General features: G+C 36.6%; 2 protein-coding genes across 3 annotated transcripts; one reads left to right on the forward strand and one right to left on the reverse strand.

Moving 5' to 3' along the window:
* LOC18774781 (E3 ubiquitin-protein ligase RHF2A) lies at nucleotides 625-4,551 on the reverse strand. 2 transcript variants are annotated; one of them, XM_020566988.1, is made up of 8 exons: nucleotides 4,352-4,551; nucleotides 3,554-3,687; nucleotides 3,429-3,475; nucleotides 2,175-2,237; nucleotides 1,977-2,085; nucleotides 1,489-1,874; nucleotides 1,268-1,375; nucleotides 625-1,148 (listed from the first exon to the last, which is right to left on the reverse strand). In XM_020566988.1, exons 2-8 carry the CDS (start codon nucleotides 3,683-3,685, stop codon nucleotides 839-841), a joined length of 1,155 nt encoding a protein of 384 aa, XP_020422577.1. In that variant the 5' UTR covers nucleotides 3,686-3,687; nucleotides 4,352-4,551; the 3' UTR covers nucleotides 625-838. The 2 variants fall into 2 exon arrangements, with proteins under 2 accessions (XP_020422577.1, XP_007205324.1); XM_007205262.2 differs by having other exon boundaries at nucleotides 3,554-3,694.
* On the forward strand, nucleotides 12,492-12,944 carry LOC109949617. The gene has a single exon (XM_020565695.1). The coding sequence runs from the start codon at nucleotides 12,492-12,494 to the stop codon at nucleotides 12,942-12,944; it is 453 nt and encodes a 150-aa protein (XP_020421284.1).

A 14,854-nucleotide genomic window follows, 5' to 3' on the forward strand; every position in this document is an offset into this window, starting at 1 on the left:
TACTTGGAACCTTATTAAACCTTAAATTGTTTTTCTTGACGCTTCCAGATAACAGTAGCTGCTGCATCCTCATTCTTAGCCAGATTGACAATTTAGGATATCAACCTGCAATTTCCGACACTCATGCACAGTTGCACAGTCGTGCATTCGGCTACATTAACAATGTAGGTTATCTAAGCTTCAGTAACATAAATTTTTTCAGCCTGAGATGCAAACCCAAGGTTCGGCATTTGGCTACGAGAGCTAGCAATGAAGCAAATTTTGTCCTACCAGGATACTTGGAGAGCAAATGCTCCTATTTGCAGGAACATCATTAGTGCAGCTTCTTCCAAGGAAAACAGTTCACACACCCAGGCATGTACAGAATGCAAATAAGATCATAAATAAGCTTTTTGCCTCCCTCAGGCACAAAACTGAACTCCCAAGAATTCCATGCCTAGTTTCTTCCTCTACCAAAATGTAAAAATATGAAGCCACAATACAAAGAAAAAAACCTTAAAAAACCAACAAACTACTGAAATACCAGTAAATTTCATCCAAATAAGCACTAGAAACATTCTATCAATATAAGACTAAGACAAAGGAATCATGCAGAAATACGGAGACCCAAAATCAGAAATAAAATAAAATAAAACATATATATATATATATATATATATAAGAAATGCAAGTATTACAAGGAAAAACTAGAATGTAAACAAAAAAGGTATCCAAGTGGATTGAGAGAAAAGGAACGTTCAAAATTCACATATCGGGTTCTTGAAGGCATAAACAATACGGCACATAACTCACTGTATAAAAGGAAATGCTTTCAGGTGATGCAGTTGTTGTATACTGCCTAATTTGAGCTAGAACCTGCAGCGCACACAGCTGGTTTATTGTGGTCGTTTAAAGAATTTTCACCACCATTTTCTGATATCTGCTGATTGTCTGATTGAGGAACCGAACTATCTAAACTATTTGACACACAAGGATCATTAATTCTGCTATTGTCTCTCGTTTCCAGACGCTCCATCATGCGTGATACAGTTGCAAAGCTGGCATTAACTTCTCTTTTAACTTCAGAACCAAGATCTGCCATGGCAGCGTTACGAGAGAACAATCTCTCCTTCCAACCTCTTGTGCTCTTTGAAATTGACTCTTTGTATCTAATAGAAAATGTGAAACAAACACGTGTGACGTTTAAGAAACGATAAGGATTTTAAGGAAAAAAATATCTCATTCAGAGTCAGTATAAGAAATTAGTAAGATTAAAGTACATTTATACCTCATTGACACTGCATTAAATCGAGTCTTCAGAGATTCTGAAAATGATTGCAAGTCTGATGGCCCAGCTCTATCCTGGGTACTCGGGGATGACTGACTAGGCGACCCACTAAAGGATACGATAATAACGTGGTAGTCAATTAACAGCGGAAAAAAAAGATACAAGGATGGGATTTTATGCACCAACATATACCCTGAGAATTAAGCTGAAGAATCTAGTACCTATTGCTAATGGAAGATCCATGTTGATTGGGAGCCGGAACACTAGTTCCAGCCGCTGAGGCAGAAACAGGACCAGATTGCGAAGAAGGTACTGGAGTGGTCACTTGATAAGATTCTTCTCCCGTATTCAGAGGAGGCGAAGGAAAAGGTACTGAAATTGAAGGAGCTGGTTCACCTTCTCCCATCTGATCAGGGGAGGAAGAAGCAGCAGGATGTGCATTAGGATGGGTGGAGAAGACCAGGAACTGTGGGCGCCCTTGAGTTGATGACCTATTCCTTTGGCCCTCCCTTCTGGCAATGTGGCGTGCCCGACCCATTGCAGCAGCCGCAGCTAAGTGCTGGATTATACGTTCTTCAAGTTCAGCATCATTTACACCCACAGGTAACTAAAGGACAAAAATAAAATCATTTGAATAAGATCCACCTGTTCTGATACATATATACTATATTTAATTATTGACGAGAAATAAAAAAAGCAGAATACAAACATGTTGCAATTCAAAATCTCCAAGAGTTGGATGATGAAATATTGTGGTATTTCGAGGTGGATTAGACCTAATACTTCTCTCCCGTTCTACTCCCTCTAGAAGTTCCTGGCTGCAAACAAAAACAAAATGAAGAACTTATCATTGTGTATTAGTAATATGAATCAAAAGAATATCAAGACCAGAAATCAAAATCCAAACCTGGTGGGATCCTTCAAGCTGATGGGTTGCCAGCACATAGGGCATTGGGAGCTTCTCTGACACCTACAAGATTAAAACTAAATTTCAAACAAGTATACTTATGAAAATTTTCAATATTCTTCAATATAAACTATTATACTTTTTATAATGAGGTTTAACATAACTCTCATCCTGTTGTGAAAACTTTGTTAGATTCTGTTTTAACTGCTAAGGTGATTGCAACATGACATAAAAGATTCCTAAAGAAATCTTAATAAACACTGAATCGTACAGAAAACAAGCATCAGACATGGAAACAGGTTGAGAAAAGGTGACTAAATATCAGGCGTCATTCAAACTTAAACCAAAACATCCAGGAAGGGACTAAACCTCACTTATTTAACCCTTTGATAACAGATAAAAGTTTAATCATATCTATCTGGATAATCAAAATAACTGAAAGAAAGGTTCATTTGTTCCTAGGCAACCTGAAAGTTCATAAATCATGTAGGAAAGGAGACGAACTTCAAGATATGACAGAAAAGTTGTTTGAGGCAGGTAAGCAAACATAACATAGAAAACATAAACTTATAGAAGCTAGGATACAGGTTAAATTATGCCTTCATCATTATTATACACGTTAGTTATGACACGAAGCTGATAGTGCAAAACTGAGATGCTCACCATTAGCTCATATATGAGTACATGTCGTTAACAGACACAAGCTTGACTATTATAATGAATATGTGTCATTCTGACTGCTTCAGTTAAAAACCTTATAACTAGATCTCATTCTTAAATTTCATTAAACCCACAATGCATATTGGTACATGAATTCACAACTAACCAACAAGTGAATATCAGTTCATAAGCTGAATATTTTGGTTTCCTAGAACATCATCTTCTGTACATTTCACGAAATTCGATCAGGTTGAGTTTTCCGTCACTTTGTTTGATAAATTAGAAGGAAGACAAAAGATAAGATTGGTCCAATTACTTATTACACAGCAGTCTCTATTAGTAAAGATATGGAACTAGAGTGAGATTGGCCTAACAGCTTAAAACATTATGATACAACTTGATCTAGTCTCTATTTCCATCAGTTAACCTATTCTCATTTTCCCATTATTTGGCTACCTTATAATCCCGAGCTAAACGTTTATAGTCATTTCATGAACAAGAAAAAGATGATCTAACTATCATATCAATAATAAATAAATAAAATACAAAGGCAAATTAACATGAAAATACTAATAACTGGATATCAGAAAATACCACTCAAGAATGCATTGAAGATGAAATTCATGCTTGCAACCGGTCAGCTGCATATAGAAATGAGACTTGGTTACATAGGAAACCCTATAAGAAATGATAATATCGCCTGAAAGATTTATATGTACCGTAGAAGGATCACTGTCACAGAAGGCCTCAAGGCATATACTGCAAGCATCATCACAGGCTTCCTGGATTCCACCCTCCACAAAAGCTGCTGCTGATGTCAAGTGGGCCTCAGATTTGTTGGTCTCTTCCATTCCTGGAACCTGTGAAGCAATCTTGTAAGCTTAGTAGATATAATTTTTACACCTCCACAAAGCATTTTCTCTCTCCTTAGAGAAAAAGAAGCAGAAAAAAAAGAAGGTGAAGCATTAATGTGATCCAAACCCATGGAGTTTCAAATTTATGTACATCATCAAATAAATACGAAGTATATTGTTTGTTTTACTTTGTATTGCAACACAAGGAATTGCAGGCCAACAATAAGAACCACAAATAACACACCAACATAAACAGATCAAAATCCATAAAGTCAAATTAACAGTTCTCAGAATTGAAAATATATAACAAATAGACTCCTACCCTTGAATTCAGAGTTAAGGAATTCAAGTCCATTGAAAAAATAACTAAATAAATAAAATTTATATAAACTCCGTAATCAACAATCACCAATTAGAAAATCAAGAGTGAATTAAAATTTAAACATTGTATTTAGCATATGTAACATTTTCTTTTAAGAAAAGGGCGAGGGAACTCATACTTGCTGTAAGAACTCACAACTGAGACAAGACTAAACGAAATTAAGGGAAATCCCTTTGTAATATTACAATATGTGAGAATCCCATATTTTCTTACCAATGGAAATGAATTTCTGAGCAACCAAACAGTAAAATCGCAAAATATGAAATGGGTAAAGATATTACCTCCATGAAAATTAAGTAACTTGGAATACTGCCAACAAAAAATCGATCTTCGATCAGTTTGCAGAGATGGAGTTGAAATTGGGTAACGATTATGGAACAGAGTAGAGAGCGAAGGGCCCTAGAGAGAGAGAGAGCAGAGTTTGGTCTGCAAATTTGTTTTTCTTTCGGTGAAGTTTTGGCTTTGTTTACTTTTATGAGCGAAGACTTGAGTGCCGCAGAGTAGCGAAGCTTAGCTCGGTCTACGGTCTACGAGGGAGACCATGCGTCACCAAACAGCTGACACGTGGCCTTCTCACCGAATCTGATTGACGATTCTTTCTTCTAACTCATTTTACCCGCCGTCCTGTCTTTTTTTTAATCATCTTTTTGGCTGTCAGTCCAAAATATTTAAGAAATTGCTTGTTTCCCTTTGTAAATTTAAGAATTTTGTAATTTATAATAGGATTGTTGTAAAAGAATAAAAGAATAAACATGTGGAGCCCACTAACTATTCATTACTGTTCATTACTGTTCATTTGGCGGCTTGATAGAGTTTTCATTACTGTTCATTACTGTTCATTTGGCGGCTTTGATAGAGTTTGTCTGTCACGGGTGAACAGTGATGAATAGTGATTATTTCAGCCTATAAATAAGAAGAGAAACGGAAAGAAGAAGATAAAAAAAAAAGAGAAAGGAAGAGAAGGAAGAAAGAGGAAAGAGAGAGCAGAGAGAAATTCTCCTAGAGAGAAAATTCAGTGAGCCACATATATTGTAAACACTAAACTTGTAGCCCTATTATTTTACATAGTGGAAAAGTTACTACTGCTGCTCTCCGAGGACGTAGGCATAGCCGAACCTCGTTAAATGCTGTGTCTCATCTACTTTACGTGCAGCTCTGAATTATCGCACATATTCTAGGTTATTTTATAACACGTTATCAGCACGAGAAGCTCTCAGGTATAATTTTTGTGCTGCACTATTATTTATAATACTAACCATTATGTTGATGTAAAGAAGAAAAGCCAACGTATCTAGCTTTCCACTAATATATCAGTATAATATATATATATATATATATATTATATATATATATGAAAAGTTGATGGTAATATAATATACTATATTTATCTGCTTTTCTATTACTAACCATTAACAAAAATGGACCCTTGGTAATACTAAACATATTATCAGTGGGAGACCGTTACTAATACTAACACTTTCCTTATCTTGTTCAAAGTGGTGGTTTTTATTCCCCCATTTCTTTTTATTTACTATATGGTGTAGGTTTATTACTCATACAACAGTATTTATTTAAAAGGGTGGTGCGGGTTTATCGCCCACGCCTTTGCTTTTATTTAAATGTATGGAGCAGAATTAGTGCCCATATAAGCACGTTTACTTTACCGCACATTTAATTTTATTTAAGATATGGTGCGGGATTAACGTCCATACAGCAAGCTATTTAATTTATTTAAAGTATGGTGCGGGTTTATCGTTCATACCAGTAATTTATTTATCAGCAATTTATTTTATGGATTAATTGTGCTGTATGATGAGTTTTTACAGTGTGCAGATCAGGACCAGAAGTTCCTTGATCCTCATCATACAATTACATCAGGACTTGAAGATCCTTGATGATAATATTGATATGAGAGCTGGCAGTCTCTCTGGTACTATACTTGTAAACATGTGATTGGACTTAAAGGTCCTTGATCCCTGACATGTGAATAAGGACCTGGGGTTCCTTAATGATGTAATAGTACCGTATTGGTTCATAGTGCCGTACACATGGATGATAACTGTACTGGCAGATGTACTGTACACATGAATAGATATGTATTCATGACTTGATGAACAGTACTATTCACATGAATAGTGACGTATGCATAAATATGAGCCATGGATGATAACTGTACTAGCAGATGTACTGTACACATGAATAGATATGTAGCAGATGTACTGTACACATGAATAGATATGTATTCATGACTTAATGAACAGTACTATTCACATGAATAGTGACGTATGCATAAATATTAACCATTTTGGATAAATCGTCACTATATACAAAAGGGAACCTGCAGTTCCTTAAACTCATGGATGAGAAATTAAATGAGATGCCAGAAGTTCCTCAAAATATGGACAATTATGTAAGGGCTTGAAGTCCCGGAATATGTACAGAAAATTGTAAAAATATTCATACCATGAGAATATGTGGCTTTGGCCTGAAGTTCAAAATTTAAGAGTATTGAGAACCTGAAGTTCCAACAATTAAATGGACAACCCTTGAGGTATTATTGCAAATTGTGGTACACCACATATTTCTTTGGCATAAGAAGATGATGAATTTAATAAAGTTCGATTCTGTTATAATCGACATCTCAAGGAAGAAATATATTTTGTGAATTCCGGTTGTTAAGAATACACCGCGAAATGGATAATATCAATATAAACATCAAATAATGAATTGAGGCTCCCCACATATTTTATTATACCTGGGGCGGAAGCCCATGGATCCAAATATATGAGAGATCCTGAACTTGAAGTTGTGGGTATATAGTAGTTAATGCTCTTCACTACTATATTGCGATATTATCGTGGCTTTTACTCAATTCATATTTCATGTCCATTTGAAAAGGGCAAATAAATTCTGAGTTTGTGCCCAGGCCAAAAGTTCCGGGCTACCATGCAATTTGGGAGAGACAATGTGGTTATTTGAACCTATAAGGCACAAGGTTCCAAACCGTCCTTTTGAAAAGACGTAAAAACCACAGGTGCAAGTTTAAGAATGTGCGCAATTATTATTACAGAAACATACAACAGATAGATTTTTTCCACCTGCAATGAAGGTGCAGGCCCTGTAAAATCTATAAAATTACATTATGTTCTGGAAGCCTCTGAAGGAAGAGGACGGCGCCTCTTAAGCTTAGCCATGAGCTTCTTGTGGTCTCCCAAAATTCTTTCATTGGAGACCTGCAGCATGTCTAGCCTTCTCAGTGTATCAACTGAGTACGAACTCACCAGTTTCAACAAGGAATTATTCTCTCCTTTAAGTTTCTCAAGCTCCTGTTGAGACTCATGAAGCATTCTTTGGAGCGACGAATTTTCAGTTGTCAGCTTCTCAACCTCGTTTGCTCTAACACGCAAACGTTCAGCCATGTTAGAAACAGAAACAGCACTCTGAATGCTAAAAGCCATTGAGTCATCAATAGCCTCTTCCTCAGACCTCCCTGTTAACAGCATTTCATCCATTGGAGTAATGAAATTCCTAGCTACTATGACAGCAGTAGCATCATTCATCATCACAGAATCATTAACTGTGAGATGACGATTTTGGGATACAAAGGATGGACGCCAAACTTTGGCGTCACTGTTTGCTGTTGGAGCATCATTTAAATTGAAATAATTTGGGCAGGAAGAAGAGGAAGCCATTTTTGAGAAGGTTTCGAAGAAAGTCTTAGGAAAACTAAAGTTTCAGAAAATGAAGAAATTTGAGTTGAAACGCAGTTGCTCCAATCAAGTTTTACAAAGGCCATATCTATAGGAGGAAATATGGCTACTGTTTTTCAGGACCCCAATATCTTCTCGAATCCCCATATTATCTTTTTCTTTCCTAGAGTCCAAAACTTCACGTGGCCTCTAATAATGCCTGTCGGCACTTTCGGCGTTTTCAAGCATTATTTTCAAAGCCGATCTTGCTTTACGGATTTCACGGAGCTACTTTTTCAAAAGCATCCCGAGAATCTCGCACTTTTTCAACAGCATCCAGAGAATCTCGCAATTTTCCTATGGTTAATTTGAAATTCACCGGTTCTACCTATTCATTGTATTTGTGTATAAATGTGTTACTAACGAAATTTTCTTTGCAGAAGACATCCAGTTTACTCCATACCTAGTGATGCGATATCTACTTGTTTTTCTTATCAGTAAGCACTTAATATGCCTGAGAAGCAAGACTATCTCTGATCATCCATTCAGGAAGCAAGACTATCACTGATCATGTTTCTGCAAGATCAGGGAATTGTGATGGCGGCCTTATGCTCTAATCTCCTGAGGTCCTTCTAGACTAGGAGAATTGAGAGCTTGTTTTCTGCTCCCACCAGCTTCCTTCTTTGATTGCTGAACTTGTTGTCTGCTCCCATCAGCTTCCTTCCCTGATTGCTTACCTTACCTTGCAATCAATATCACAATTTTTGTATCTTTTCTTTCTTTTTATAACTCTCTGTTCATAAGAGATTTTATTTCTTTAGAATGAACATCTGAAGAAAGAATCCATGAAGTGATCCTAACTCTGAGGGTTATTTGTTTTTTGTCAGAGAAAAGAGTTGTGATTTTGCTCATGCAGGATATAACTAGATCATCAAGCGCTACATTATATTTACTGGGCTGATACGAGCTTGAATGATACTTGAGAAAAGTTTCTCCCACCTAAGGATGTAAGCAATACTTGTGTTATTTTATGCTTATATACCTATTTGATATTTTATCTTGAAAGGTAACCAAATGGGGAGATAAGTCCGTTCCAAAAGAATGGCTTGTATGTATCCATGAATTATTAACGCAAATTTTACAGATTGCAAGTTGGATACATTGAGAATACACTGCACAGATTAAAGTCCCATAAGAACAGAATATGGGTATAGCAGTGATCAATATGATGCACGCCTGTTGCGTAGCAAATGATGTGGATTGAAGTCCCGAAAGGACAATCCTTTGACATATCAATATTGATATTATGCACGCCTAATGCGTAGCAAATTATATGGGTTAAAGTCCCATAATATGGGTTAAAGTCCCATAAATTAATTGACATGTATGTATTAATCGCCTGTTGCGTAGCAAATGATGTGGATTGAAGTCCCGAAAGGACAATCCTTTGACATGTCAATATTGATATTATGCACGCCTAATGTGTAGCAAATTATATGGGTTAAAGTCCCATAAATTAATTGACATGTATGTATTAATCTGTGGCATGCCTGCAGCATGACAGATATATGGGTTCTAAATGTTCCAACTCCCTAAATGGAGATTATCCACGCCCTGCTATAAAATAACGCTCCATTGGAGGTTATAATCTACATTCTCACATAATAAAAGCCCCCTGCAGTGGCTTGGGTACCCAAAAGCAAAGAAATGCTTATAATTGATGCATGCGCATGCACATGAGAATGGTGGGATCATAAATTGATGAATGACAAATTTTTGATTTTGGAGTAGCTACTCAAATCATCAATGGGCTGTGTTGATTGGAACCACGTTCAATTATTAAATGTCGACAATATCATTGGCCAAAATGGAATGAGGCAATTCCATTATAGATGAGAATGAACGTGAAAGAACAAACCCACAGTACGAACCCTAAAAGATGTTAATATTAAAAGTTATACTTGGGTGTTCGGAATAAAAAGGGAATATACCTACTTTGTATGACACAATGTTTTTGACATAAACAAGGGATGTTGGGTTTTCTCCATATTTATAGATTCAATTGTGCCCCTTTATTGCACATTTACGGAGACCAACATGTTATCTTTAAGGGTTATTAAATGCACAGAGCATATCACCTGAAGTGATTCCCTAAAGATGTATAAATAGCTGGGTTAAACCTATATAATGTGTCATAGAGTTTAATCCCTTTAAACAAAATCCTTGAAAGGATTGAAATTGCATGAAGCAAGTCTGTGGACATGTGCCTGAAGCACGAAATCTGTACTCAATATTAATGTACATAAATTGCCTCAGTGAGTATATTGATTATAATGTGTTTGCAACACATTAAAGCTTCTCAAGAATTCCAGAAATATTTGTCTCGACTTAAAGATCGAGCATTATGCCAACGAGATACTTGCTTATACTAAGAAAGTATTGAAGCATTTTTATGAGGATTATCCGTTGGGCACTTTAAGGATTTTCCGGAAGTATGTTGGACCGGACATCATATTTTCCAGATAAGGCTCAACTCCATCACCATCATTTTGGGATGATGTGAGGTATATTTGATGCTATTTCCGCATAACACCATGTATGGGCATATTCTTTCAAGTGAACTTATAAATAGCCCAAGCGTTATTAGATATGCGGACTCTGAAAATTTCTATGATTTACATAGAGATAGCTCACTGGAAATATATTTACGATATGAATTGTTGGTGGCTACATCATCCACTCACTCCGAAAGATTCTCAATCCAAAAGATAGTCATGAAGACATCAGGGGGAGATATTAATCAGGGGGAGCATCCAGAAGTATGCTATACAGATTGTTGTACTCTTCTTTCCATCAGTTCTCTACCTTACTAGGTTTTCTCCAAGCAAGTCTTTAATGATACAACCGACATATCATTAGTGGTCTCCAAGGGGGAGTGTTGTAAAAGAATAAAAGAATAAACATGTGGAGCCCACTAACTATTCATTACTGTTCATTTGGCGGCTTGATAGAGTTTTCATTACTGTTCATTTGGCGGCTTTGATAGAGTTTGTCTGTCACGGGTGAACAGTGATGAATAGTGATGAATAGTGATTATTTCAGCCTATAAATAAGAAGAGAAACGGAAAGAAGAAGAGAAAAAAAAAAGAGAAAGGAAGAGAAGGAAGAAAGAGGAAAGAGAGAGCAGAGAGAAATTCTCCTAGAGAGAAAATTCAGTGAGCCACATATATTGTAAACACTAAACTTGTAGCCCTATTATTTTACATAGTGGAAAAGTTACTACTGCTGCTCTCCGAGGACGTAGGCATAGCCGAACCTCGTTAAATGCTGTGTCTCATCTACTTTACGTGCAGCTCTGAATTATCGCACATATTCTAGGTTATTTTATAACAAGGATATAGGATCAACACCAAGAAATTTATTGGAGGATCCTTTTTTTTTTTTTTTTTTTTTTTTTTTCTCACACTAATTTAGTACAGGGTTATTTTCACTTTGACACTAGATTTTTGCATACCCCGAATGAGTGTTAGATATTATTATCATAAATAATAATGAAAATGTTATAAAGTAAGAAGTGAAGTCCACATAAAGAAAGTAAGGGGGTATTAGTCAAAAGATGAAATTATGATGTTGGGAGAAAATGTTGAAGATGCATCCACGGGAAGCCATTCTAATTGCCTATAAATAGGCTTCCTCTTAAATTGTAAAACACACAACTGATCCAAAGAGAAGAAAAGAGAAGAAAGGAAAGAATAGAGAGTGAGAAATCTGAGTGTCTGAATTATGTCTAAGAAGAAATCCTGTCAGTGTAAACACCATAAAAGCAAATATAATTTCACTCCCAATATTCAGTGGTACTTCTCATACTCTTTGATTATTTTATTTTATAACATGTTATCAGCACGAAAATCTCTCCATTTTATTTCTAAATTTTTCCCAACTCAACACTGTGTGGTTATTTCTCTGTCTCCTCTCTGTCATATGTCTCCTCTCACTTTACTACTACGACGACATGCAAACTTTCTTTTTTGTGTTCTCACAATTTTTATTTTGCTTCATCCATGCTTGTTTAATTTACTTCTTTGTAACGTAATTTGGAATGGTGCGGTTTTATACCTCATCCTGTTATTTTATGGTGGTGTAATTTTTATTACCCATCGCGTTGTAACACAAATTATCGTAATAAAATGATGGTGTGATCTTAAAACTCATCTATTATATCTTGAATAGTGGCGCAGTTATATTGCCCACAATATATAATATGTTGTGTACTTCCTATATTTTTAGTGGTGGTTTTATTCCCACATTCATTTTATTTATGGTATGGAGTAGGTTTCTTACCCATACAACAATATTTATTTAAAAGCGTGGCGCAGGTTTATCATCCACACAATTGTATTTACTTTTCATTTAAGGAGTAGAATCAGTGCCCATACCAGCATGTTAACTTTATCGTACATTTACTTTTACTTAAAGTATGATGTCGAATTAACCCTCATACTTTATGAATTTACTTTACCGCATATTTAATTTTATTTAAGGTATGGTGCGGAATTAACGTCCATACAGCAAGTAATTTACTTTATAAATTTACTTTATTGCACATTTACTTTCATTTAAGGTATGGTGCGGGTTTATCGTCCATACCAGCAAATTCATAGCACTTTATTTTTATCATCAATTAATATACCTAAATAATGAGGGCCTGAAGTTCCTATTAATAAGTGGCTTAATGTCTCAGATCCCAAGCCTAAAGTTTCGGATGGCAAATTTGGCAAAACTAGAGTTTGTTGCCAAAATCCATCTACATGCCAATGGCCTCGGACAAACAATTGTAGATGGGAATGATGCTTCGCCTGAAGAAAATGTAAAGGCCATGATTTTTCTTCGCCGCCACATCCAAGAAGCGCTGAAAAGTGAATATGTGGTGGTTGATGAACCGTTGGTTTTATGGAAAGCTCTAGGTGAAAGATACGATCACCAGAGGATGGTGACCCTCCCAAGAGCTAGATGCGAATGGACTCACTTGAGATTTCAAGATTTCAAGACAGTGTCCGAGTACAACTCTGCTATGCACAGAATTACCTCCTTGATGAGGCTATGTGGTGAAAGTATATCTGAGAAGGATATGCTCCAAAAAACTCTAAGTACTTTTCATGCTTCAAATGTCCTCCTGCAGCAGTAATACAGACATAGCGGTTTCAAGAAGTACTCGGGACTTGTATCTTGCCTCTTGTTAGCTGAGCAGAATAATTAGCACTTATTAAAGAATCACCAATCTCACCCAACGGGCTCAGCATCACTTCCTAAAATAAATGTTGCATCTCAAGAAGTGAATGCCACTTCATCTCGTGGTAGTATCCACAGACGTGGGCAAGGGGGAAGCATGGCCGCTGGCAAGGAAGCAGAAAAGATCGTGGTGCTAGTTCAAATGGTTTAGGTCCAAGGAGCAATCCATTCACGAATGGCAAAAATGCATCTCGTAATAAAAGGAAGGCACAGACGAGCGATGTGCCTAGAAATGTTGAAAGCACTTGTCACAGATGTGGGGCAAAGGGACATTGGGCGTGTGCATGTCGTACACCCAAGCATTTGGCGGATCTCTATCAAGCTTCACTTAAGAACAAGAAAATGGAGACAAATTACATTGATCATGCTATATCAGATCTGCCAGCCACAGATAGCTCATCAAAAATATCACGTTAGCTAGACAAGACGCATCTGGATGTTTCTGATTTCGTTACTGAAAGAGGGAATGAAGCTTATGGGTCCGAATTAGATTAAATTTCTTAATGTACTATTTGTATTATCTGAAGTGTTGTTTAATTTTCATTTCAATCCAATAAAAGTGGCAATGTAATCTTGTTTATTGATTCAGCTTATTTTATTTATTTGAAGGCATGGATGTAAATTATGGGTGCCCTCAAAACAAAGGCTATGGCAAAGATATTTGTCTCGCAAACAGGGCAACTACTCATACGATCCTTCGAGATCGAAAGCATTTCTCAAAATTGATGCTTACAAAAGCAAAGGTAACAACCATATTAGGTCTTGCAGATCTGATTGAAGGCTCAGGAACAGCCCAAATTATGTTACCAAATGGAACAATACTGTCCATTCTAAATGTCTTGTATTCACCTAACTCCAGAAGAAATCTGTTGAGTTTCAAAGATATACGTTTGAATGGCTACCATGTTGAAACAAAGAATGAGAAAAACATGGAATATCTTTGCATTACCTCCAGTGATACCCAGAAGCGAATACTGGAGAAGCTTTGTGCGCTCTCATTAGGGTTGTACTATACAACCGTACGGACAATTGAGGCACATAGTGTCGAGGACCAGAAGTCCATTGACTCAAATGCTTTTAAGTTTTGGCATGATCGGTTGGGTCATCTTGGATCCACCGTGATGCGTAGGATCATCACCAACTCTAAAGGACATCCTTTATTGACAAAACACATTATGGTATCAAGTGACAGCATTTGCCAAGCTTGTTCACAAAGGAAGTTGGTGATCAGACCATCACAACCAAAGGTTGATGTTGAGTCCCCATCATTTTTACAGAGAATCTAAGGGGACATTTGTGGGCCTATTCATCCTCCCTGTGGAACATTTCGGTACTTTATGGTCTTTGTGGATGCATCTACTTGATGGTCACATGTTTGCCTTTTGTCCACTCGGAACATGGCATTTGCTAGGCTATGGGCTCAGATAATTAAATTACAAGCCCAATTCCCAGATTATCCCATTAAGTCAATCAAACTCGATAATGCTGGTGAATTTACATCTCATACTTTTGATGACTACTGCATGTCACTAGGCATTGACATTGAAAATCCTGTTCCCCATGTTCATACTCAAAATGGCTTGACAGAAGCTTTAATTAAGCATCTTTAGTTAATAACACGCACTTTGCTAATGAAGACAAAGTTGCCAGTTTCTGCTTGGGGATATGTCATTTTACATGCAGCATCACTGGTACGGTTGAGGCCCATAGCCAACAATCAATATTCTCCAATACAACTCGTGTTGGGTAATCAACCAAACATTTTTCATTTAAGAGTTTTTGGTTGTGCTATATATGTGCATATTG

Source organism: Prunus persica, chromosome G6 (genome assembly GCF_000346465.2).
Source record: "Prunus persica cultivar Lovell chromosome G6, Prunus_persica_NCBIv2, whole genome shotgun sequence".
In the NCBI taxonomy this organism is placed as follows: domain Eukaryota; kingdom Viridiplantae; phylum Streptophyta; class Magnoliopsida; order Rosales; family Rosaceae; genus Prunus; species Prunus persica.